The 27,489-nt window shown below is 40.6% G+C and overlaps 1 protein-coding gene across 1 annotated transcript in view; it reads left to right on the top strand.

Moving 5' to 3' along the window:
* Positions 1–23,153, top strand: part of LOC124046986 (NHS-like protein 1) — a 65,727-nt gene extending 42,574 nt beyond the window's left edge. Inside the window, exons 8-13 of the mRNA XM_046367736.1 lie at positions 524–1,638; positions 2,922–3,179; positions 3,320–4,500; positions 5,432–5,519; positions 20,751–21,193; positions 21,263–23,153. Coding sequence (XP_046223692.1) covers positions 524–1,638; positions 2,922–3,179; positions 3,320–4,500; positions 5,432–5,519; positions 20,751–21,193; positions 21,263–21,849 — 3,672 coding nt within the window. The 3' untranslated portion in view covers positions 21,850–23,153. The remainder of the gene's footprint in view (positions 1–523; positions 1,639–2,921; positions 3,180–3,319; positions 4,501–5,431; positions 5,520–20,750; positions 21,194–21,262) is intronic.
* The last annotated feature ends 4,336 nt before the right edge of the window (positions 23,154–27,489 follow it).

Here is a 27,489-nt window from a genome sequence, read left to right as displayed (position 1 = left end):
GTTGTTATTATTATTTATATTGTTGTTATTGTTATTATTATCATGATATTATTATGATATTGTAGGGCCTTCTATGCTCAGGCTGTAGGGCCTCCTGCTCTATGGTCAGGCTGTAGGGCCTCCTGCTCTATGGTCAGGCTATAGGGCCTCCTGCTCTATGGTCATGCTGTAGGGTCTCCTGCTCTATGGTCAGGCTGTAGGGCGCCCAATTTTTCAGTTTTTGATTTGTTAAAAAAGTTTGAAATATCCAATGAATGTCGTTCCACTTCATGATTGTGTCCCACTTGTTGTTGATTCTTCACAAAAAAATACAGTTTTATATCTTTATGTTTGAAGCCTGAAATGTGGCAAAAGGTCGCAAAGTTCAAGGGGGCCGAATACTTTCGCAAGGCACTGTATTAGCAACTATGACTTAGGAGCTGGCCATTTACAATGGGCACCTTTTCATCCAAGCTACTCAATACTGCCCCCTGCAGCCATAAAACGTTAATGTTCCTCCTGCCTGTCTTGTCTGTCTCTCCAGGATCATGAATTCCTGAGCCAGTCAGGGGAGGGTCGGAGCAGAAGATTCCCAAGTCAGAGCACCTTACTGGGGGAGGACTGGAGCTACGAGCCCCTCTTACCCTCCAGCCGCTCCTCCCCCCTTCATCCTTTCACCTCTATTTCCTCCTCTTGTCAGACCGACTACAGCTGCTCCGAGTCCCACGGCCACGACTGCGCTACCGGCGGCAACCGCAGTCCCCACGGTAACCGGGACCACCGCGGACTCCATGGAAACAGCCGTAACCTGTCAGGCAGTATCTCTCTGAGGAAGTCAAAGAGGCCTCCCGCTCCTCCCACGCGCTCCACCTCACTACGGTTTAAACCTGGCCGGGGGAAAACGCTGCGCTACAACTACAACAACCACACTGCTGGACCTGGAGAAGAGGTGGTCACGAAGGGGAGTCTGACCTCCAGCCCTGCTCCCCTCTCCCCTCCACTCTCTCCAGGGGTGTTCGAGGACCCATGGGTCCCCCGCTGTAGCAGTGTGGGCAGGGGGGGCAGGGCAGGTGCTGAAACAGACAGTCAGATCAACCATCCCTTCCACAGCTTCCACCAACAGCCTGGTCAGGATCAAAACTACCCTTCTAGCCCGTCCCACCAGCAGCCATCTGTCCCCCGCTCAGCCAGTGCTGGAGGGGGGAGCCTGCTGGTGGGACCTAAAATGGCTGCCTCTTCTCCTAAAATGTCCGCCACGGCAGGGAGTCTCCAGCGGCTGGCCTCTTCCACCTCCAGCGGATACTCCAGCGAGTGCAACACGCCAACCCTCTCCTCACCCCTCACATCCCCTTCACCCCTCACACCCTCCTCACCCCAAACACACTCCTCACCCCTCATCTCATCCTCCTCCCTCCACCTCACCTCCTCTTCCTCCCTTCCCAGGACACGTTCTAGCCCAGGGGGAGGAGGGCCAAGACCCCCCATCCCAGAGAGAAAGTCCTCTCTCCTCTCCTCCCCCTTCTCCTCCTTTTCCTCTACCTCTTCCCTCTCTTCCTACACCTCCTCCGACTCCAGATATCCCTCTCTCCCCCTCCTCCTCCCCTGCCCGGCTCCAGCATTCTTCCCTGTCTACCTCCACCCTACCCTACCCAATCACTCCCTCTCCTCTCCCTGATCTGTGCATCTCTCACCATCTTCCCTCTCCCCCTTCTCTACCTCAGCCATCCCTCCCCTCTCCCCCTCCTTTACCCCAACCATCCCTCCCCTCTCCCCCTCCTCTACCTCAACCATCCCTCCCCTCTCCCCCTCCTCTACCTGAACAATGCCTCCCCTCTCCCCCTCCTCTACCTCAGCCATCCCTCCCCTCTCCCCCTCCTCTACCTCAACCATTCCTCCCCTCTCCCCCTCCTCTACCTCAACAATTCCTCCCCTCTCCCCTCCTCTACCCCAGCCATTCCTCCCCACTCCCCCACCTTCTCCCCCTTCCCCCCGCCTCCCTTGCATGCCTGTGCAATGCGACAGACTCAACCCCACCCCTTCTTTTCACCTATTACACCTGCCAGTCAGGTGACCTCGTTGCTAGGATTCCCTCCTCATCCTTCCCCTGAGCTCACAGAGGTTTCAGACCTGTCAATCAACAGCCCTCCTCATCTTCCTCCTCTTCCCGCTCATCCACCACCTCCTCCCTCTTACACCCCCACTCCCCGGCCCCTGGTAACAACCCAAGCCCTTCAGAGAGTCACTCTGTGCTCTACCAAGAGGCTAAACAGCCCTCCATCATCTAATGTTGAGCAATGGCAAGAAAGCAATAACGCTACCCCAACTAGCATTATGCTAACCAACCACACATCAACTAATATTGAGCAGAGCCAAGACATCAATGATGCTACTCTAACTAGCATTATGCTAACCAACCATACATCAGCTAATGTTGAGTATAGCCAAGACATCAATGATGCTACTCTAACTAGCATTATGCTAACCCACCATACATCAGATAATGTTGAGCATAGCCAAGACAGCAATGATGCTACTCTAACTAGCAGTATGCTAACCGATGCTAAGTCAACCAATGATGCCCAGCATATTGCAAAGAGCACGGAAGCCAAGCTAAATGGCATAACGCTAACCAGCACCCAGGAGCGAGGGGCGGGCATGGATCCCAAACTAACCAGCACTGTGTTAGAGAGTGTGGGAAGGATTGATGCCATGCTTACTGAGGCTGGAGAGAGAACCCCAAATAAGCCGGTCGTTCTCTCTAGGCCACTGAGAACAGTATTTCAAAGTTCTAGCCCTGCTGCTGAAAACACACTACAGAACGGAGAACCTACGCCTCGACAGGAGACCATACCCTGCCTCTCCAACGGCCAACCAGAGTACTCAGCGTGGGCATACACACCCACACACTCCCCTGCTACCCCCTCCTCCTCCTCCCCCCACAGACAGAAGCTTCCCGTTGCCCTGAAGAAGCCCACGATCATGCCCCTGCCCTTGCTGAGGACACACCAGACAGACACACCACCACCCCCACACGTGTTGATAGGTACATCTCCAGAGCCCTTCGTCCAAGAGACACCACCCTTACTGGGGATAAACCTGTACAGGCCAGAGATACAGACCCAGCCAGAGATACAGACCCAGACAGAGTCTCAACCAGAGCCAGAGACAGCATACCCCTTCCTGAAGTTCTACCAGTCACAGTACTGTGTACCAGAGTTACCACCAAGCCCCTATCCTTCAGAACCCTGTGTAGCAGAGTTACCACCAAGCCCCTATCCTTCAGAACCCTGTGTAGCAGAGTTACCACCAAGCCCCTATCCTTCAGAACCCTGTGTACCAGAGTTACCACCAAGCCCCTATCCTTCAGAACCCTGTGTAGCAGAGTTACCACCAAGCCCCTATCCTTCAGAACCCTGTGTAGCAGAGTTACCACCAAGCCCCTATCCTTCAGAACCCTGTGTAGCAGAGTTACCACCAAGCCCCTATCATCCAGAACCCTGTGTACCAGAGTTACCACCAAGCCCCTATCATCCAGAACCCTGTGTACCAGAGTTACCACCAAGCCCCTATCATCCAGAACCCTGTGTACCAGAGTTACCACCAAGCCCCTATCCTTCAGAACCCTGTGTACCAGAGTTACCACCAAGCCCCTATCATCCAGATCCTTCAGAACCCCACTATCCTCCAGAACCCTGTGTACCAGAGTTACCACCAAGCCCCTATCATCCAGAACCCTGTGTCAGAGTTACCACCAAGCCCCTAAACCCTGTGTAGCAGAGTTACCACCAAGCCCCTATCCTTCAGAACCCTGTGTACCAGAGTTACCACCAAGCCCCTGTCCTCCAGCACCCTGTATAGCAGAGGCAAAGCAGGAGTCCTGCCCACTGGAGATGATGACAGAGACAGAGAGAGAGGACGAGACAGCGAGTGAGACAGACACAGAGGCAGAGGCAGACACAGAGATAGAGGCAGAGACAGAGAGAAAGGCAGACACTGAGACAGAGGCAGAGTTAGAGAGAGAGACAGACACAGAGAACGAGGCAGACACAGAGGCAGAGAGAGAGGCAGACACTGAGAGAGAAGCAGTTCCCAGACAGCCACAGAGTGTATCGGTGCCATACACAGAGCTGGGGAGATCAGAACCAGAGGAAATTTGGGTGCTGCAGGAGGAAGAAGAGAAGGAGGAGAGAAAAAATTGGCAGAAGCTGGGGAGAAGAGAGGAGGAGGGTGAAGAGGAAGACAGACGGAGGGGAGCGATGGAGGAGGAGGACAGCAATGATTTTGAAAGCTTCTCTCTGGAAGAGAGGAGAGACTCTCTGAGCAGTCCTCTGTCTACGGACAGCCTGAAAGGGGCGCTACTCCTGCCAGATCTGTTCATCCAAGAGGACGAGGGGGAACTGGGGGGAGAGAGGATGGAGTGGGAGGAGAGGAAGGAGTGGGAGAAGAGGGAGGAGAGGTGCAGCCTGGACACAGATGGGGCCAGCAGCTCCACAGGGTCCCTGACCTCCAGAGAAGACAATGGTGAGTTATTGAGCTCTCTGTCTGTCTGTCTGTCTGTCTGTCTGTCTGTCTGTCTGTCTGTCTGTCTGTCTGTCTGTCTGTCTGTCTGTCTGTCTGTCTGTCTGTCTGTCTGTCTGTCTGTCTGTCTGTCTGTCTGTCTGTCTGTCTGTCTGTCTGTCTGTCTGTCTGTCTGTCTGTCTGTCTGTCTCTCTCTCTCTCTCTCTCTCTCTCTCTCTCTCTCTCTCTCTCTCTGTCCCTCTCTTTGTCCCTCTCTCACTATCTCTCTCTCTTTCTCTGTCTCTCACTATCTCTCTCTCTCTTTCTCTGTCTCTCTGTCTTTCTCTCTGTCTCTCTCTCTCTGTCTGTCTCTCTCCTTCTCTCTCTCTCTCCCCTCTCTCCTACATAGATCTCTTACCCGGTTATAAGACTTCTACCTTCCTTTGGGTTGGAGATGACCATCAATCTCTCAACCCCCTCCAGCTCTCTCTCTCCCTGACCCTCTCCCCCTTCTACCCTGACAGCCTTGACTGAAAGACACTGCTGCAGGAAACACATAGACTTCTCTCCAGCCTATCAGCTCGGAGTATGGTTTGGAGTTGTCACTGTCTCGGCCAATGGCTGCTTCAGTCTCTCCAGCCTATCAGCTCGGAGTATGGTTTGGAGTTGTCACTGTCTCGGCCAATGGCTGCTTCAGTCTCTCCATCCTATCAGCTCGAAGTATGGTTTGGAGTTGTCACTGTCTCGGCCAATGGCTGCTTCAGTCTCTCCAGCCTATCAGCTCGGAGTATGGTTTGGAGTATGGTTTCTGCACAGGTTTCTACAATCTCTTTATCTCTCTCTCTCTCTCTCTCTCTCTCTCTCTCTCTCTCTCTCTCTCTCTCTCTCTCTCTCTCTCTCTCTCTCTCTCTCTCTCTCTCTCTCTCTCTCTCTCTGCGTTCTCCCTCTCTCTCAGGTGAGGTGTTTGATATTTCTTCAGCGGAGAAGATGGTGACACCAGCACCACCACGGACTACTGAAGACCTGTTTGCTGCCATACACAGGTATGTTGTGTGATAACAGATAATGACACATGATGACACTCCTGTACTGTATGTCCTTCAGACACACTATGGGATGGTCCTGGAGATCCATTTGTAGATATTATTTGTTTTAAATTAAATTTTGTTTGTTTGTTTTTGTTTTATATATATATATATATACAGAGCATTTGGAAAGTATTCAGACCCCATTTTGTCACAGCCTTATTCTAAAATGGATTTTTTTTAAATGATCCTCATCAATCTACACATAATACCCCATAATGACATCACAATACCCCATAATGACATCACAATACCCCATAATGACATCACAATACCACATAATGACATCACAATACCCCATAATGACATCACAATACCCCATAATGAAAAAGCAAAAACTGATTTTTAAATGTATAAAAGAAAAGGAAAACAGAAATACCTCAATTACATAAGTATTCAGACCCTTTTCTATGAGAATCAAATTGAGCCCAGGTGGATCCTGTTTCCATTGATCATCCTTGAAATGTTTCTACAACTTGATTGGAGTCCACCTGTGGTAAATTCAGTTGATTGGACATGATTAGGAAAGGCACACACCTGTCTATATAAGGTCCTACAGTTGACAGTACATGTCAGAGCAAAAAACCAAGCCATGAGCTGGAAGTAATTGTCTGTAGAGCTCAGAGACAGAATTGTGTCGAGGCACAGATCTGGGGTAGGTACCAACAAATGTCTGCAGCATTGAAGATCCCCAAGAACACAGTGGCCTCCATCATTCTGGAAGAATGAAGAAGTTTAGAACCACCAAGACACTTCCTAGAGCTGGCCGCCCAGCCAAACTGAGCAATCAGGGGAGAAGGGCCTTGGTCAGGGAGGTGACCAAGGACACAATAGTCACGCTAACAGAGCTCCAGAGTTCCTCTGTGGAGATGAGAGAACCTTGCAGAAGGACAACCATCTCTGCAGCACTTCACCAACCAGGCCTTTATGGTAGAGTGGCCAGACGGAAGCCACTCCTCAGTAAATGCAAATGACAGCCCACTTGGAGTTTGCCAAAAGGCACCTAAAGACATGCAGACCATGATGGTGTGATGAAGCCAAGATTGAACTCTTTGGCCTGAATGCCAAACATGGCACCATCCCTACAGTGAAGCATGGTAGTGGCAGCATCATATTGTGGGGATGATTTTCAGCGGCAGGGACTGGGAGACTAGTCAGGAACGAGGCAAAGATGAACCGGGGTGATGGTTCACCTTCCAACAGGACAACAACCCTAAGAACACAGCCAAGACAACGCAGGAGTGGCTTCGGGACAATTCTCTGAATGTCCTTGAGTGGTCCAGCCAGGCCTCGGACTTGAACCGGATCTAACTTCTCTGGAGAGACCTGAAAATAGCTGAGATATGTTTTTTTAAATAAGGCTGTAACGTAACAAAATATGGAAAAAGTCAAGGGGTCTTAATACTTTCAGAATGCTCTGTATATATATATATATATATATTTATATATATATATATTTATATGTATATTAGTTTACATTTTTTGGGTTGTTACGCAGCATTAACACACCGTTCCCTGCATCTGCATCTCTCTGTAGCAGTGCATTCTGGGAAGGCACACGCGTTTGACCACCCAGGTGTGTGGGTGTGGTGTTGACAGCAGGTAATATTGATCGGTTGGAGGGTGTAGTTAGGGGTGGGGTCATCCCATAGTCAAGCCGAGTGGATGGTGAGTGTTATAGCTAGTCCCTCTGTATCTGTAGTGAAACATGATGTTATAACTAGTCCCTCTGTATCTGTAGTGAAACATGGTGTTATAACTAGTCCCTCTGTAGTGAAACATGATGTTATAACTAGTCCCTCTGTATCTGTAGTGAAACATGATGTTATAACTAGTCCCTCTGTAGTGAAACATGATGTTATAACTAGTCCCTCTGTAGTGAAACATGATGTTATAACTAGTCCCTCTGTAGTGAAACATGATGTTACAACTAGTCCCTCTGTAGTGAAACATGGTGTTATAACTAGTCCCTCTCTGTAGTGAAACATGATGTTATAACTAGTCCCTCTGTAGTGAAACATGATGTTATAACTAGTCCCTCTGTATCTGTAGTGAAACATGATGTTATAACTAGTCCCTCTGTAGTGAAACAGGGTGTTATAACTAGTCCCTCTCTGTATCTGTCCCTCTGTAGTGAAACATGATGTTATAACTAGTCCCTCTGTAGTGAAACATCCTGTTATAACTAGTCCCTCTGTATCTGTAGTGAAACATGATGTTATAACTAGTCCCTCTGTAGTGAAACATGATGTTATAACTAGTCCCTCTGTAGTGAAACATGATGTTATAACTAGTCCTCTGTAGTGAAACATGATGTTATAACTAGTCCCTCTGTATCTGTAGTGAAACATGATGATATAACTAGTCCCTCTGTATCTGTAGTGAAACATGATGATATAACTAGTCCCTCTGTAGTGAAACATGATGTTATAACTAGTCCTGTAGTGATGTTATAACTGTCCCTCTGTGTGAAACATGATGATATAACTAGTCCCTCTGTATCTGTAGTGAAACATGATGTTATAACTAGTCCCTCTGTATCTGTAGTGAAACATGATGTTATAACTAGTCCCTCTGTATCTGTATTGAAACATGATGTTATAACTAGTCCCTCTGTAGTGAAACATGATGTTATAACTAGTCCCTCTGTAGTGAAACATGATGTTATAACTAGTCCCTCTGTAGTGAAACATGATGTTATAACTAGTCCCTCTGTAACTGTAGTGAAACATGATGTTATAACTAGTCCCTCTGTAGTGAAACATGATGTTATAACTAGTCCCTCTGTAGTGAAACATGATGTTATAACTAGTCCCTCTGTAGTGAAACATGATGTTATAACTAGTCCCTCTGTATCTGTAGTGAAACATGATGATATAACTAGTCCCTCTGTAACTGAAAACATGATGTTATAACTAGTCCCTCTGTATCTGTATTGAAACATGATGTTATAACTAGTCCCTCTGTAACTGTAGTGAAACATGATGTTATAACTAGTCCCTCTGTAGTGAAACATGATGTTATAACTAGTCCCTCTGTAGTGAAACATGATGTTATAACTAGTCCCTCTGTATCTGTATTGAAACATGATGTTATAACTAGTCCCTCTGTAGTGAAACAGGGTGTTATAACTAGTCCCTCTGTAGTGAAACATGATGTTATAACTAGTCCCTCTGTAGTGAAACATGATGTTATAACTAGTCCCTCTGTATCTGTATTGAAACATGATGTTATAACTAGTCCCTCTGTAGTGAAACAGGGTGTTATAACTAGTCCCTCTGTATCTGTAGTGAAACATGATGTTATAACTAGTCCCTCTGTAGTGAAACAGGGTGTTATAACTAGTCCCTCTGTAACTGTAGTGAAACATGATGTTATAACTAGTCCCTCTGTAGTGAAACATGATGTTATAACTAGTCCCTCTGTAGTGAAACATGATGTTATAACTAGTCCCTCTGTAGTGAAACATGATGTTATAACTAGTCCCTCTGTAGTGAAACAGGGTGTTATAACTAGTCCCTCTGTAACTGTAGTGAAACATGATGTTATAACTAGTCCCTCTGTAGTGAAACATGATGTTATAACTAGTCCCTCTGTATCTGTATTGAAACATGATGTTATAACTAGTCCCTCTGTAGTGAAACATGATGTTATAACTAGTCCCTCTGTATCTGTATTGAAACATGATGTTATAACTAGTCCCTCTGTAGTGAAACATGATGTTATAACTAGTCCCTCTGTAACTGTAGTGAAACATGATGTTATAACTAGTCCTCTGTAACTGTGAAACATGATGTTATAACTAGTCCCTCTGTAGTGAAACATGATGTTATAACTAGTCCTCTCTAGTGAAACATGTGAAACATGATGTTATAACTAGTCCCTCTGTAACTGTAGTGAAACATGATGTTATAACTAGTCCCTCTGTAGTGAAACATGATGTTATAACTAGTCCCTCTGTATCTGTATTGAAACATGATGTTATAACTAGTCCCTCTGTAGTGAAACATGATGTTATAACTAGTCCCTCTGTAACTGTAGTGAAACATGATGTTATAACTAGTCCCTCTGTAACTGTAGTGAAACATGATGTTATAACTAGTCCCTCTGTAGTGAAACATGATGTTATAACTAGTCCCTCTGTATCTGTATTGAAACATGATGTTATAACTAGTCCCTCTGTAGTGAAACATGATGTTATAACTAGTCCCTCTGTAGTGAAACATGATGTTATAACTAGTCCCTCTGTAACTGTAGTGAAACATGATGTTATAACTAGTCCCTCTGTAGTGAAACATGATGATATAACTAGTCCCTCTGTAACTGTAGTGAAACATGATGTTATAACTAGTCCCTCTGTAGTGAAACATGATGTTATAACTAGTCCCTCTGTATCTGTAGTGAAACATGATGTTATAACTAGTCCCTCTGTAGTGAAACATGATGTTATAACTAGTCCCTCTGTAGTGAAACAGGGTGTTATAACTAGTCCCTCTGTAACTGTAGTGAAACATGATGTTATAACTAGTCCCTCTGTAGTGAAACATGATGTTATAACTAGTCCCTCTGTATCTGTAGTGAAACATGATGTTATAACTAGTCCCTCTGTAGTGAAACATGATGTTATAACTAGTCCCTCTGTAGTGAAACATGATGTTATAACTAGTCCCTCTGTATCTGTATTGAAACATGATGTTATAACTAGTCCCTCTGTAGTGAAACATGATGTTATAACTAGTCCCTCTGTAGTGAAACATGATGTTATAACTAGTCCCTCTGTATCTGTATTGAAACATGATGTTATAACTAGTCCTCTGTAGTGAAACATGATGTTATAACTAGTCCCTCTGTATCTGTATTGAAACATGATGTTATAACTAGTCCCTCTGTAGTGAAACATGATGTTATAACTAGTCCCTCTGTAGTGAAACATGATGTTATAACTAGTCCCTCTGTATCTGTATTGAAACATGATGTTATAACTAGTCCCTCTGTAGTGAAACATGATGTTATAACTAGTCCCTCTGTATCTGTAGTGAAACATGATGTTATAACTAGTCCCTCTGTAGTGAAACATGATGTTATAACTAGTCCCTCTGTAGTGAAACATGATGTTATAACTAGTCCCTCTGTATCTGTATTGAAACATGATGTTATAACTAGTCCCTCTGTAACTGTAGTGAAACATGATGTTATAACTAGTCCCTCTGTATCTGTATTGAAACATGATGTTATAACTAGTCCCTCTGTAACTGTAGTGAAACATGATGTTATAACTAGTCCCTCTGTATCTGTATTGAAACATGATGTTATAACTAGTCCCTCTGTAACTGTAGTGAAACATGATGTTATAACTAGTCCCTCTGTAACTGTAGTGAAACATGATGTTATAACTAGTCCTCTGTAGTGAAACATGATGTTATAACTAGTCCCTCTGTATCTGTATTGAAACATGATGTTATAACTAGTCCCTCTGTAACTGTAGTGAAACATGATGTTATAACTAGTCCCTCTGTATCTGTATTGAAACATGATGTTATAACTAGTCCCTCTGTAACTGTAGTGAAACATGATGTTATAACTAGTCCCTCTGTAACTGTAGTGAAACATGATGTTATAACTAGTCCCTCTGTAGTGAAACATGATGTTATAACTAGTCCCTCTGTATCTGTATTGAAACATGATGTTATAACTAGTCCCTCTGTAGTGAAACATGATGTTATAACTAGTCCCTCTGTAACTGTAGTGAAACATGATGTTATAACTAGTCCCTCTGTAGTGAAACATGATGTTATAACTAGTCCCTCTGTATCTGTATTGAAACATGATGTTATAACTAGTCCCTCTGTAGTGAAACATGATGTTATAACTAGTCCCTCTGTAGTGAAACATGATGTTATAACTAGTCCCTCTGTATCTGTATTGAAACATGATGTTATAACTAGTCCCTCTGTAGTGAAACATGATGTTATAACTAGTCCCTCTGTATCTGTAGTGAAACATGATGTTATAACTAGTCCCTCTGTAGTGAAACATGATGTTATAACTAGTCCCTCTGTAGTGAAACATGATGTTATAACTAGTCCCTCTGTATCTGTATTGAAACATGATGTTATAACTAGTCCCTCTGTAACTGTAGTGAAACATGATGTTATAACTAGTCCCTCTGTATCTGTATTGAAACATGATGTTATAACTAGTCCCTCTGTAACTGTAGTGAAACATGATGTTATAACTAGTCCCTCTGTATCTGTATTGAAACATGATGTTATAACTAGTCCCTCTGTAACTGTAGTGAAACATGATGTTATAACTAGTCCCTCTGTAGTGAAACATGATGTTATAACTAGTCCCTCTGTATCTGTATTGAAACATGATGTTATAACTAGTCCCTCTGTAACTGTAGTGAAACATGATGTTATAACTAGTCCCTCTGTAACTGTAGTGAAACATGATGTTATAACTAGTCCCTCTGTAGTGAAACATGATGTTATAACTAGTCCCTCTGTATCTGTATTGAAACATGATGTTATAACTAGTCCCTCTGTAACTGTAGTGAAACATGATGTTATAACTAGTCCCTCTGTATCTGTATTGAAACATGATGTTATAACTAGTCCCTCTGTAACTGTAGTGAAACATGATGTTATAACTAGTCCCTCTGTAACTGTAGTGAAACATGATGTTATAACTAGTCCCTCTGTAGTGAAACATGATGTTATAACTAGTCCCTCTGTATCTGTATTGAAACATGATGTTATAACTAGTCCCTCTGTAGTGAAACATGATGTTATAACTAGTCCCTCTGTAGTGAAACATGATGTTATAACTAGTCCCTCTGTAACTGTAGTGAAACATGATGTTATAACTAGTCCCTCTGTAACTGTAGTGAAACATGATGTTATAACTAGTCCCTCTGTAGTGAAACATGATGTTATAACTAGTCCCTCTGTAGTGAAACATGATGTTATAACTAGTCCCTCTGTATCTGTAGTGAAACATGATGTTATAACTAGTCCCTCTGTAGTGAAACATGATGTTATAACTAGTCCCTCTGTAGTGAAACATGATGTTATAACTAGTCCCTCTGTATCTGTATTGAAACATGATGTTATAACTAGTCCCTCTGTAGTGAAACATGATGTTATAACTAGTCCCTCTGTAGTGAAACATGATGTTATAACTAGTCCCTCTGTATCTGTAGTGAAACATGATGTTATAACTAGTCCCTCTGTAGTGAAACATGATGTTATAACTAGTCCCTCTGTATCTGTATTGAAACATGATGTTATAACTAGTCCCTCTGTAGTGAAACATGATGTTATAACTAGTCCCTCTGTAGTGAAACATGATGTTATAACTAGTCCCTCTGTATCTGTATTGAAACATGATGTTATAACTAGTCCTCTGTAGTGAAACATGATGTTATAACTAGTCCCTCTGTATCTGTAGTGAAACATGATGTTATAACTAGTCCCTCTGTAGTGAAACATGATGTTATAACTAGTCCCTCTGTAGTGAAACATGATGTTATAACTAGTCCCTCTGTATCTGTATTGAAACATGATGTTATAACTAGTCCCTCTGTAGTGAAACATGATGTTATAACTAGTCCCTCTGTAGTGAAACATGATGTTATAACTAGTCCCTCTGTATCTGTAGTGAAACATGATGTTATAACTAGTCCCTCTGTAGTGAAACATGATGTTATAACTAGTCCCTCTGTAACTGTAGTGAAACATGATGTTATAACTAGTCCTCTGTAGTGAAACATGATGTTATAACTAGTCCTCTGTAGTGAAACATGATGTTATAACTAGTCCCTCTGTAGTGAAACAGGGTGTTATAACTAGTCCCTCTGTAACTGTAGTGAAACATGATGTTATAACTAGTCCCTCTGTAGTGAAACATGATGTTATAACTAGTCCCTCTGTATCTGTAGTGAAACATGATGTTATAACTAGTCCCTCTGTAGTGAAACATGATGTTATAACTAGTCCCTCTGTAGTGAAACATGATGATATAACTAGTCCCTCTGTAACTGTAGTGAAACATGATGTTATAACTAGTCCCTCTGTAGTGAAACATGATGTTATAACTAGTCCCTCTGTATCTGTATTGAAACATGATGTTATAACTAGTCCCTCTGTAACTGTAGTGAAACATGATGTTATAACTAGTCCCTCTGTAGTGAAACAGGGTGTTATAACTAGTCCCTCTGTAACTGTAGTGAAACATGATGTTATAACTAGTCCCTCTGTAGTGAAACATGATGTTATAACTAGTCCCTCTGTATCTGTATTGAAACATGATGTTATAACTAGTCCCTCTGTAGTGAAACATGATGATATAACTAGTCCCTCTGTAGTGAAACATGATGATATAACTAGTCCCTCTGTAGTGAAACATGATGATATAACTAGTCCCTCTGTAGTGAAACATGATGATATAACTAGTCCCTCTGTAGTGAAACATGATGTTATAACTAGTCCCTCTGTAGTGAAACATGATGATATAACTAGTCCCTCTGTAGTGAAACATGATGTTATAACTAGTCCCTCTGTATCTGTATTGAAACATGATGTTATAACTAGTCCCTCTGTAGTGAAACATGATGTTATAACTAGTCCCTCTGTAGTGAAACATGATGATATAACTAGTCCCTCTGTAGTGAAACATGATGATATAACTAGTCCCTCTGTAGTGAAACATGATGTTATAACTAGTCCCTCTGTAGTGAAACATGGTGTTATAACTAGTCCCTCTGTAACTGTAGTGAAACATGATGTTATAACTAGTCCCTCTGTAGTGAAACATGATGTTATAACTAGTCCCTCTGTAGTGAAACATGATGTTATAACTAGTCCCTCTGTAGTGAAACATGGTGTTATAACTAGTCCCTCTGTATCTGTAGTGATACATGATGTTATAACTAGTCCCTCTGTATCTGTAGTGAAACATGGTTTTATAACTAGTCCCTCTGTAGTGAAACATGATGTTATAACTAGTCCCTCTGTAGTGAAACATGATGTTATAACTAGTCCCTCTGTATCTGTAGTGAAACATGATGTTATAACTAGTCCCTCTGTAGTGAAACAGGGTGTTATAACTAGTCCCTCTGTATCTGTAGTGAAACATGATGTTATAACTAGTCCCTCTGTAGTGAAACATGATGTTATAACTAGTCCCTCTGTATCTGTAGTGAAACATGATGTTATAACTAGTCCCTCTGTAGTGAAACAGGGTGTTATAACTAGTCCCTCTGTAGTGAAACATGATGTTATAACTAGTCCCTCTGTAGTGAAACATGATGTTATAACTAGTCCCTCTGTAGTGAAACAGGGTGTTATAACTAGTCCCTCTGTAGTGAAACATGATGTTATAACTAGTCCCTCTGTAGTGAAACATGATGTTATAACTAGTCCCTCTGTAGTGAAACATGATGTTATAACTAGTCCCTCTGTATCTGTAGTGAAACATGATGTTATAACTAGTCCCTCTGTAGTGAAACATGATGTTATAACTAGTCCCTCTGTAGTGAAACATGATGTTATAACTAGTCCCTCTGTATCTGTAGTGAAACATGATGTTATAACTAGTCCCTCTGTAGTGAAACATGATGTTATAACTAGTCCCTCTGTAGTGAAACATGATGTTATAACTAGTCCCTCTGTATCTGTAGTGAAACATGATGTTATAACTAGTCCCTCTGTAGTGAAACAGGGTGTTATAACTAGTCCCTCTGTAACTGTAGTGAAACATGATGTTATAACTAGTCCCTCTGTAGTGAAACATGATGATATAACTAGTCCCTCTGTATCTGTATTGAAACATGATGTTATAACTAGTCCCTCTGTAGTGAAACATGATGTTATAACTAGTCCCTCTGTAACTGTAGTGAAACATGATGTTATAACTAGTCCCTCTGTAGTGAAACATGATGTTATAACTAGTCCCTCTGTAGTGAAACATGATGTTATAACTAGTCCCTCTGTAGTGAAACATGGTGTTATAACTAGTCCCTCTGTATCTGTAGTGATACATGATGTTATAACTAGTCCCTCTGTATCTGTAGTGAAACATGATGTTATAACTAGTCCCTCTGTAGTGAAACATGATGTTATAACTAGTCCCTCTGTAGTGAAACATGATGTTATAACTAGTCCCTCTGTAGTGAAACATGATGTTATAACTAGTCCCTCTGTATCTGTAGTGAAACATGGTGTTATAACTAGTCCCTCTTTAGTGAAACATGGTGTTATAACTAGTCCCTCTGTAGTGAAACATGATGTTATAACTAGTCCCTCTGTAGTGAAACATGATGTTATAACTAGTCCCTCTGTATCTGTAGTGAAACATGGTGTTATAACTAGTCCCTCTGTAGTGAAACATGGTGTTATAACTAGTCCCTCTGTAGTGAAACATGATGTTATAACTAGTCCCTCTGTAGTGAAACATGATGTTATAACTAGTCCCTCTGTAGTGAAACATGATGTTATAACTAGTCCCTCTGTAGTGAAACATGATGTTATAACTAGTCCCTCTGTATCTGTAGTGAAACATGATGTTATAACTAGTCCCTCTGTAGTGAAACATGATGTTATAACTAGTCCCTCTGTATCTGTAGTGAAACATGGTGTTATAACTAGTCCCTCTGTAGTGAAACATGGTGTTATAACTAGTCCCTCTGTAGTGAAACATGATGTTATAACTAGTCCCTCTGTAGTGAAACATGATGTTATAACTAGTCCCTCTGTAGTGAAACATGATGTTATAACTAGTCCCTCTGTAGTGAAACATGATGTTATAACTAGTCCCTCTGTAGTGAAACATGATGTTATAACTAGTCCCTCTGTATCTGTAGTGAAACATGATGATATAACTAGTCCCTCTGTAGTGAAACATGATGTTATAACTAGTCCCTCTGTATCTGTAGTGAAACATGATGTTATAACTAGTCCCTCTGTAGTGAAACATGATGTTATAACTAGTCCCTCTGTAGTGAAACATGATGTTATAACTAGTCCCTCTGTAGTGAAACATGGTGTTATAACTAGTCCCTCTGTATCTGTAGTGATACATGATGTTATAACTAGTCCCTCTGTATCTGTAGTGAAACATGGTGTTATAACTAGTCCCTCTGTAGTGAAACATGATGTTATAACTAGTCCCTCTGTAGTGAAACATGATGTTATAACTAGTCCCTCTGTAGTGAAACATGATGTTATAACTAGTCCCTCTGTAGTGAAACATGATGTTATAACTAGTCCCTCTGTATCTGTAGTGAAACATGATGTTATAACTAGTTCCTCTGTAGTGAAACATGATGTTATAACTAGTCCCTCTGTATCTGTAGTGAAACATGATGTTATAACTAGTCCCTCTGTAGTGAAACATGATGATATAACTAGTCCCTCTGTAGTGAAACATGATGTTATAACTAGTCCCTCTGTAGTGAAACATGATGATATAACTAGTCCCTCTGTAGTGAAACATGATGTTATAACTAGTCCCTCTGTAGTGAAACATGATGTTATAACTAGTCCCTCTGTATCTGTAGTGAAACATGATGTTATAACTAGTCCCTCTGTAGTGAAACATGATGTTATAACTAGTCCCTCTGTAGTGAAACATGATGATATAACTAGTCCCTCTGTAGTGAAACATGATGTTATAACTAGTCCCTCTGTAGTGAAACATCCTGTTATAACTAGTCCCTCTGTAGTGAAACAATGTATAGTATATATGTATTAATAGGCATAGAATATTCTAGTGTATTAATAGGCATAGAACATTCTAGTGTACTAATAGGTCTAGAACCTTCTTGTCTATTAATAGGCATAGAACATTCTAGTGTATTAATAGGTATATAACATTCTAGTGTACTAATAGGTATAGAACATTCTAGTGTATTAATAGGCATAGAACATTCTAGTGTATTAATAGGTATATAACATTCTAGTGTACTAATAGGTATAGAACATTCTAGTGTATTAGTAGGTATATAACATTCTAGTGTACTAATAGGTATAGAACATTCTAGTGTACTAATAGGTATAGGACATTCTAGTGTATTTTACATTTACATTACATTTAAGTCATTTAGCAGACGCTCTTAATAGGTATAGAACGTTCGTGTATTAATAGGCATAGAACATTCTAGTGTATTAATAGGTATAGAACCTTTTTGTCTATTAATAGGTATATAACATTCTAGTGTATTAATAGGTATATAACATTCTAGTGTATAAATAGGTATATAACATTCTAGTGTATTAATAGGTATATAACATTCTAGTGTATTAATAGGTATATAACATTCTAGTGTATTAATAGGTATATAACATTCTAGTGTATTAATAGGCATAGAACATTCTAGTGTATTAATAGGTATAGAACCTTTTTGTCTATTAATAGGTATATAACATTCTAGTGTATTAATAGGTATATAACATTCTAGTGTATTAATAGGTATAGAACCTTTTTGTCTATTAATAGGTATATAACATTCTAGTGTATTAATAGGTATATAACATTCTAGTGTATTAATAGGTATATAACATTCTAGTGTATTAATAGGTATATAACATTCTAGTGTATTAATAGGTATATAACATTCTAGTGTATTAATAGGTATATAACATTCTAGTGTATTAATAGGTATATAACATTCTAGTGTATTAATAGGTATATAACATTCTAGTGTATTAATAGGTATATAACATTCTAGTGTATTAATAGGTATATAACATTCTAGTGTACTAATAGGTATAGAACCTTTTTGTCTATTAATAGGTATATAACATTCTAGTGTATTAATAGGTATATAACATTCTAGTGTACTAATAGGTATATAACATTCTAGTGTACTAATAGGTATTTAACATTCTAGTGTACTAATAGGTATATAACATTCTAGTGTATTAATAGGTATATAACATTCTAGTGTACTAATAGGTATAGAACATTCTAGTGTACTAATAGGTATATAACATTCTAGTGTACTAATAGGTATTTAACATTCTAGTGTACTAATAGGTATATAACATTCTAGTGTATTAATAGGTATATAACATTCTAGTGTATTAATAAGTATATAACATTCTAGTGTACTAATAGGTATAGAACATTCTAGTGTATTAATAGGTATTTAACATTCTAGTGTATTAATAGGTATATAACATTCTAGTGTACTAATAGGTATATAACATTCTAGTGTATTAATAGGTATAGAACCTTTTTGTCTATTAATAGGTATATAACATTCTAGTGTACTAATAGGTATATAACATTCTAGTGTATTAATAAGTATATAACATTCTAGTGTACTAATAGGTATAGAACATTCTAGTGTACTAATAGGTGTTTAACATTCTAGTGTACTAATAGGTATATAACATTCTAGTGTATTAATAGGTATATAACATTCTAGTGTATTAATAAGTATATAACATTCTAGTGTACTAATAGGTATAGAACATTCTAGTGTACTAATAGGTATATAACATTCTAGTGTACTAATAGGTATTTAACATTCTAGTGTACTAATAGGTATATAACATTCTAGTGTATTAATAGGTATATAACATTCTAGTGTATTAATAAGTATATAACATTCTAGTGTACTAATAGGTATAGAACATTCTAGTGTATTAATAGGTATTTAACATTCTAGTGTACTAATAGGTATATAACATTCTAGTGTATTAATAGGTATAGAACCTTTTTGTCTATTAATAGGTATATAACATTCTAGTGTATTAATAGGTATATAACATTCTAGTGTACTAATAGGTATTTAACATTCTAGTGTACTAATAGGTATATAACATTCTAGTGTATTAATAGGTATATAACATTCTAGTGTATTAATAGGTATTTAACATTCTAGTGTATTAATAGGTATATAACATTCTAGTGTACTAATAGGTATATAACCTTTTTGTCTATTAATAGGTATATAACATTCTAGTGTACTAATAGGTATAGAACCTTTTTGTGTACTAATAGGTATTTAACATTCTAGTGTACTAATAGGTATAGAACATTCTAGTGTATTAATAGGTATTTAACATTCTAGTGTACTAATAGGTATATAACATTCTAGTGTATTAATAGGTATAGAACCTTTTTGTCTATTAATAGGTATATAACATTCTAGTGTATTAATAGGTATTTAACATTCTAGTGTACTAATAGGTATATAACATTCTAGTGTATTAATAGGTATATAACATTCTAGTGTATTAATAGGTATTTAACATTCTAGTGTATTAATAGGTATATAACATTCTAGTGTACTAATAGGTATAGAACCTTTTTGTCTATTAATAGGTATATAACATTCTAGTGTACTAATAGGTATAGAACCTTTTTGTGTACTAATAGGTATTTAACATTCTAGTGTATTAATAGGTATATAACATTCTAGTGTATTAATAGGTATATAACATTCTAGTGTATTAATAGGTATATAACATTCTAGTGTACTAATAGGTATATAACATTCTAGTGTATTAATAGGTATATAACATTCTAGTGTATTAATAGGTATATAACATTCTAGTGTATTAATAGGTATATAACATTCTAGTGTACTAATAGGTATATAACATTCTAGTGTATTAATAGGTATATAACATTCTAGTGTATTAATAGGTATATAACATTCTAGTGTATTAATAGGTATATAACATTCTAGTGTACTAATAGGTATATAACATTCTAGTGTATTAATAGGTATAGAACCTTCCAGTGTATTAATAGGTATAGAACCTTCTATTGTACTACATGCATAAGGTGTCAAATGCATCCTGTCATTAGCATGGTTTGATGGTTCACTGGTTAGGTGGTTCACTGGTTTGGTGGTTCACTGGTTTGGTGGTTCATTGGTTTGGTGGTTCACTGGTTTGGTGGTTCACTGGTTCGGTGGTTCACTGATTCGTTGGTAGTGGGACTATAATCAGTCATTTAATGTTTATCTCTCTCTCTCTCTCTCTCTCTCTCTCTCTCTCTCTCTCTCTCTCTCTCTCTCTCTCTCTCTCTCTCTCTCTCTCTCTCTCTCTCTCTCTCCTCTCTCCCTCTCTGTCCTCTCTCTCTCTCTCTCTGTCTCTCTCTCTCTCTCTCTCTCTCTCTCTCTCTCTCTCTCTCTCTCTCTCTCTCTCTCTCTCTCTCTCTCTCCCCTCTCAGGTCTAAGAGGAAAGTTCTTGGGCGCAGGAACCCTGAGGAAGACCGATGCCGTGCCTTTCCCCTCTCCTCCTCCTCTTCTTTCTCCTCCACTCCTCCAGTGACCCCTCCAAGCCCTAGCCACGCCCTTCTGCAACCTCTTGAGGTGTTTGGATCCAGTAAGGTGAGAGGTCATAGGTTAGGGGTCAGCAGCAGCAGTGACAGCTTTAAGGCTCTGCTCCTGAGGAAGGGAAGTCGCTGCGACCCTGTAGCTCGCATGTCTGCAGCCGAGAGACTCCGCAGTACTGCCCCCAAACACATGATGGCGACACCACATAGCCAGAGCTCACAGAGTCAGAGCTCATGGAGCCAGAGCTCACAGAGTCAAAGCTCACAGAGCTCACAGAGTCAGAGCTCACGGAGCTCACCAAGCCAGAGCTCACAGAGCCAGAGCTCACAGAGCCTGTGCTCACAGAGCCAGCATTCACAGAGCTCACAGAGTCAAAGCTCACAGAGCTCACAGAGAGCCAGCCAGAGCTCACAGAGCCAGCACTCACAGAGCTCACAGAGTCAGAGCTCACGGAGCTCACCAAGCCAGAGCTCACAGAGCCATCCCCTGTCAGACATACACCTGCAGCTTGGAGTGGAGTCACATACTCACACCCCTCAGTCCTTTGCACCAACACACACTGTCCAGCTAATGACGCTACACCTACCCCAGTCCCAGTCCACACACAGACACAGGAGGAGGGCAGAGTGGGCACTCACTGAGGGCACGCTCTCTCTCTCCTCCCTGTCCTCCCCCACATACCCCTCCCCCTCCCCCTCTCTTTGGGGGTGGCGACCCCCCCGCTCCCGCACTCCCCCTTGTTCAGCCAGCCGGCGTTTCGCTGCCCGCAGCCGACTACCCAGCAGCCCCATGACTGCCATCTCGGAGCGGGAAGGGGAGGGCGAATCAATGGAGAGCGATGGGTTGGCCGTGACCATCGGACTGGGCTGCGATTCCTGCAAGACTTTTGGATTGGTCAAGCTCACTGACGGACGTGCCGAGGCCACCAATGGCAGCCTTGATTGGCAGCAGAGCAGGTCTATGGAGACACACACCGTCTTGTGGGTCGGCTAGAGCACCAGACTGGTGAATCGCTGTCCTACTCATATACCCAGGACAGAGGCTTCAGTCCAGGATCTAGGAGACTTTATGTATCCTCTACCCAGGGGGAAGTTGTTGGAAGTCAAACACAGTTGAAAAGAAAACCTACCAGCCACCAGACTGGCTATTGTACAGGACAGTGGAGGCTGGTGAGCACAGCAATAGGAGGATGGGCTCGTTGTAACGGCTGGAATGGAATTAGTGGAGCGGAGTCAAACATGTGTTTTCCATATGGTTCACGTGTTTGATACCATTCCACCAGCCTCCACTGGTACAAGATGATTGTCTCTGTTAATAGATTATTGGGTAACATGAATGTTGTTTTTTTTCTCTGACCTGTTGTTTCAGTCTTGTATCTAGTTTTAGTATGCAGCAGTAGCCATTTTGAGATTAAGAAAAGCAACATTGTATTATATTATTAAAATATATATATATGAAAAAAAAAATATTTTGAGGTTTCAGTTACCAAAGACAAACTGTCCCTCCCAGTGAAGCAACTGCTGCAGTGGGCATGTCTGAGAATGTCTCTGTTGATTGTGATTGGCTTGTCGTTTGGAATCATGATTGTGATTGGAGGAATGCATTCTGCTAAATTTACCCTATATTTATATTATCTGATACTTAAATCCCCTTTAAAACAAATCAACATATTTAGCAGATGTTATTGCGGGTGTAGTGAAATGCTTGTTTTTCCTACTGTAGCTCCGACAGTGCAGTAATATCTAACAATTTACAACAAAACACACAAATCTAAAAGTAAAATAATGAAATATATAAATATTTCATTAATTAAATCATCTTATTTAGTCTTTTTTTTGTAAATGTAGTACTTCACTTCCCTCATTATAAAGTATCTTCTGTCTCGTCTATTTTTTCTTTACCTTTATACATTTTTATAACAGTTGGTTTTGTGTTCTATGAGTTTTCAGGTGTATTTTATTTGAGAACTGTGAAGACAATGGAGTCCCATTTTATATAGGTTTTCTGGATTATTCCTGGTGCTAGATATGGGTTTAGGGCTTAGAGGTTAGAAGTTAAAGTGTCTACAGACTGTGTTTAGATGACAGATGTGACATATCTATAAGGATGAAGTCAGATGAACGATAGACAGAGATTAGAGGTTGATTGGTTATGGGGGAAGGATAGATAGAAGGACAGGGTCATGTAAAAGATGGAGAGAGAGAAGGGGCAGAGTGTGAGGTGAAAGAGAGAGAGAGAGAGAGAGAGAGAGAGAGAGAGAGAGAGAGAGAGAGGGGGGGGCAGTGTGAGGTGAAAAAGAGTAAGAGAGAGAGAGAGAGAGAGAGAGAGAGAGAGAGAGAGAGAGAGAGAGAGAGAAAGAGAGAGAGAGAAGGTGAAGTGTGAGGTGAAAAAGGGAAGTGTGAGGTGAAAAAGAGTAAGAGAGAGAGAGAGAGAGAGAGAGAGAGAGAGAGAGAGAAAGAGAGAGAGAGAGTACAGACTGATGTACAGACTGATGTACAGACTGATGTACAGACTGATGTACAGACTAATGATGAGTTGAATAAAGTATATTACGACAGAGATCTGTCTACTGCTTTCTGATTTACACACGCACACGCCCGCGCCCATGCGTCCATGCCAACACACAGACGGTCCACTTGCAGGTTAAGAATGTCTGTGTGAAAAGGTTGCTGGTTCAAATCCCCGAGCCGACAAGGTTAATAAACATCGGTCGATGTGCCCTTGAGCAAAGCACTTAGCCCTAATTGCTCCTATAAGTTGCACTGGATAAGAGGGTCTGCTTAACGACTAAAATGTAAACATGTACTGCTGTCTGATTTACACACACGTCGGTATTGTTGACATCTGTTGTTGTGGTGACAGACTGAACAGGAACTGTAGAGGTCAGGGGTCAGAGATATTATATATATATATATATATATATATATATATATATATATATATATATATATATATATATATATATATATATATATATAATATATATATATATATATATATATATATATATATATAATAGCCTTCATCATTGATTCCTTATTGTCACACACATATCTAATCATCACTAATCGTCACTAACTGATTAATCACTGCATGTGTCACCGTGGTGATTTCCATTGTTACACACATAGATAACTCCTAATTGATTTGCTAACTGATTGGTTGGTTGCTAATTGATTGGTTGGTTGCTAATTGATTGGTTGGTTGCTAATTGATTGGTTGGTTGCTAACTGATTGGTTGGTTGCTAATTGATTTGCTAACTGATTGGTTGGTTGTTAATTGATTGGTTGGTTGCTGATTGATTGGTTGGTTGCTGATTGATTGGTTGGTTGCTAACTGATTGGTTGGTTGTTAATTGATTGGTTGGTTGTTAATTGATTTGCTAACTGATTGGTTGGTTGCTAATTGATTTGCTAACTGATTGGTTGGTTGTTAATTGATTGGTTGGTTGCTAACTGATTGGTTGGTTGCTAATTGATTGGTTGGTTGCTAATTGATTGGTTGGTTGCTAACTTGATTGGTTGGTTGGTTTGCTAACTGATTGGTTGGTTGTTAATTGATTTGGTTGCTGATTGATTGGTTGGTTGTTAATTGATTGGTTGGTTGGTTGTTAATTGATTGGTTGGTTGATTGATTGTTGGTTGCTAACTTGATTGGTTGGTTGCTAACTGATTGGTTGGTTGCTAATTGATTTGCTAACTGATTGGTTGGTTGCTAACTGATTGGTTGGTTGCTGATTGATTGGTTTTGTGAATGGTGTCTCCTGTTCATATGTTGATTTGCTACTTGTTACTCACAGACTTCATCTTCACTAACTGTTGGCTAATTGTAGTCTTTGTGAATGACGTCGGTCAATTCCCAGGGGTGCCAACACACACACAATGCCTGCCAAAACTCACCAGTCGTAATAGGTTCTCTGAGTGTGAGGCCTTGATCAAGTAATTCATTTAAACTGTCTTAATAGAGCCACTGTAAAGACTGTTCTACTCTGCAGAGGACAAACAGGACTGTGTGTGTGTGTGTGTGTGTGTGTGTGTGTGTGTGTGTGTGTGTGTGTGTGTGTGTGTGTGTGTGTGTGTGTGTGTGTGTGTGTGTGTGTGTGTGTGTGTGTGTGTGTGTGTGTGTGTGTGTGTGTGTGTGTGTGTGTGTGTGTGTGTGTGTGTTTTAATCCTGATGGCAGCGGCTGCAGAGATCAAAAGATGGTTGAAGAGCTAAATTAAAATCTCCCTACCGTCATATCTAAGCCAGTATGACACCAATGTCGATGAAAATTCACAAATCAACTTCCTCGGAGGTACACAACACGCTCCTGTTGTCATGAGCCGTCCAGTCGTTACCGAGAACGACGTACAGGATTGTTAAACAAGGTCGTTAGCAATTGAGTTTTCAGAGCATTTTTATTTTATTTTGTGCCTTACTAGCTCAAATTCTAGAAGTCGGATTAAAACGAGACTACAGCAGTCACAAAGTGAACATTAGACTTAAAATATGTCGGATTGAGCGCAGGAACTCTGAGGAAGAACGATGCCGTGTCTTTCCCCTCTCCTCCTCCTCTTCTTTCTCCTCCACTCCTCCAGTGACCCCTCCAAGCCCTAGCCCCGCCCTTCTGCAACCTCTTGTGGTGTTAGGATCCAGTAAGGTGAGAGGTCATAGGTTAGGGGTCAGCAGCAGCAGTGAGTTTTTAGGTTCAACCGTTTTTATTAAATGTTTAAATTAATTGCTCTCACATTGCTCTCTCATTTCTGTCCATTAAGAAACAACGATGTGCTAAGTGTTTGTAGCATTTCTGACAATGCTAACATCTTTTCAGACGAATCTCAGAGTTTGAGCTGTGCGACAGCAGCAAACTAGCAGCTGTAGCTAGCTATCTAACCGCAGTTAGATGAGAAGCAAGATACACATCAAATCAAATTTTATTTGTCACATACACATGGTTAGCAGATGTTAATGCGAGTGTAGCAAAATGCTTGTGCTTCTCGTTCTGACAATGCAGTAATAACCAACGAGTAATCTAACCTAACAATACCACAACTACTACCTTATACACATAAGTGTAAAGGGATAAAGAATATGTACATAAAAATATATGAATGAGTGATGGTACAGAGCGGCATAGGCAAGATACAGTAGATGGTATAGAGTACAGTATATACATATGAGATGAGTAATGTAGGGTATATAAACATAAGTGGCATAGTTTAAAGTGGCTAGTGATACATGTATTACATAAAGATGGCAAGATGCAGTAGATGATATAGAGTACAGTATATACATATACATATACATATGAGATGAGTAATGTAGGGTATGTAAACATTATATTAAAAGGCATTGTTTAAAGTGGCTAGTGATACATTTTTTACATCAATTTCCATCAATTTCCATTATTAAAGTGGCTGGAGTTGAGTCAGTATGTTGGCAGCAGCCACTCAATGTTAGTGGTGGCTGTTTAACAGTCTGATGGCCTTGAGATAGAAGCTGTTTTTCAGTCTCTCGGTCCCAGCTTTGATGCACCTGTACTGACCTCGCCTTCTGGATGATAGCAGGGTGAACAGGCAGTGGCTCAGGTGGTTGTTGTCCTTGATGATCTTTATGGCCTTCCTGTGACATCGGGTGGTGTAGGTGTCCTGGAGGGCAGGTAGTTTGCCCCCGGTGATGCGTTGTGCAGTCCTCACTACCCTCTGGAGAGCCTTACGGTTGTGGGCGGAGCAGTTGCCGTACCAGGCGGTGATACAGCCCGTCAGGATGCACTCGATTGTGCATCTGTAGAAGTTTGTGAGTGTTTTTGTTGACAAGCCAAATTTCTTCAGCCTCCTGAGGTTGAAGAGGCGCTGCTACGCCTTCTTCACGATGCTGTCTGTGTGGGTGGACCAATTCAGTTTGTCTGCATTTTCTTTTAACCCATCTACCAATAGGTGCCTTTCTTAGCATTGGAAAACCTCCTTGGTCTTTGTGGTTGAATCTGTGTTTGAAATTCACTACTCGACTGAGGGACGTTACAGATAATTGTATGCGTGGGTAGTCATTCAACAATCATGTTAAACGCTATTACTGCACACAGTGAGTCAATATAACTTATTATGTGACTTGTTAAGCAACATTTTAGGCCTGACTTATTCAAGGTTGTCATAACAACATTTTATTTTACCTGTTATTTAACTAGACCAGTTAAGAACAAATTCTTATTTTCAATGACGGCCTAGGATCAGTGGGCTAAATGCCGGTTTCAGATTTTTACCTTGTCAGCTCAGGGATTTGATCTTGCAACCTTTCAGGAACTAGTCTAACCACTAGACTACTTGCCGCCCCCAGTCACATTAGTCACATGCGCTGAATGCAACAGTGAAATGATTACTTAAGAGCACCGAACCGACAATGCAGTTTAAAAAAAAAAAATGGATAAAAATAAGAAATAAAAGTAAATAAAAGTAACAAGTAATTAAAGAGCAGCAGTAAAATAACAATAGTGAGACTATATACAGGGGGTACCGGTACAGAGTCAATGTGGAGACTATATACAGGGGGTGCCGGTACAGAGTCAATGTGGAGACTATATACAGGGGGTGCCGGTACAGAGTCAATGTGGAGACTATATACAGGGGGTGCCGGTACAGAGTCAATGTGGAGACTAT

The sequence above is a fragment of the Oncorhynchus gorbuscha genome, linkage group LG10, assembly GCF_021184085.1.
Source record: "Oncorhynchus gorbuscha isolate QuinsamMale2020 ecotype Even-year linkage group LG10, OgorEven_v1.0, whole genome shotgun sequence".
Taxonomy (NCBI): Eukaryota; Metazoa; Chordata; class Actinopteri; order Salmoniformes; family Salmonidae; genus Oncorhynchus; species Oncorhynchus gorbuscha.
Note: the sequence above shows the minus strand (reverse complement) of the source record. Positions and strands in the feature narration are given on the sequence as shown.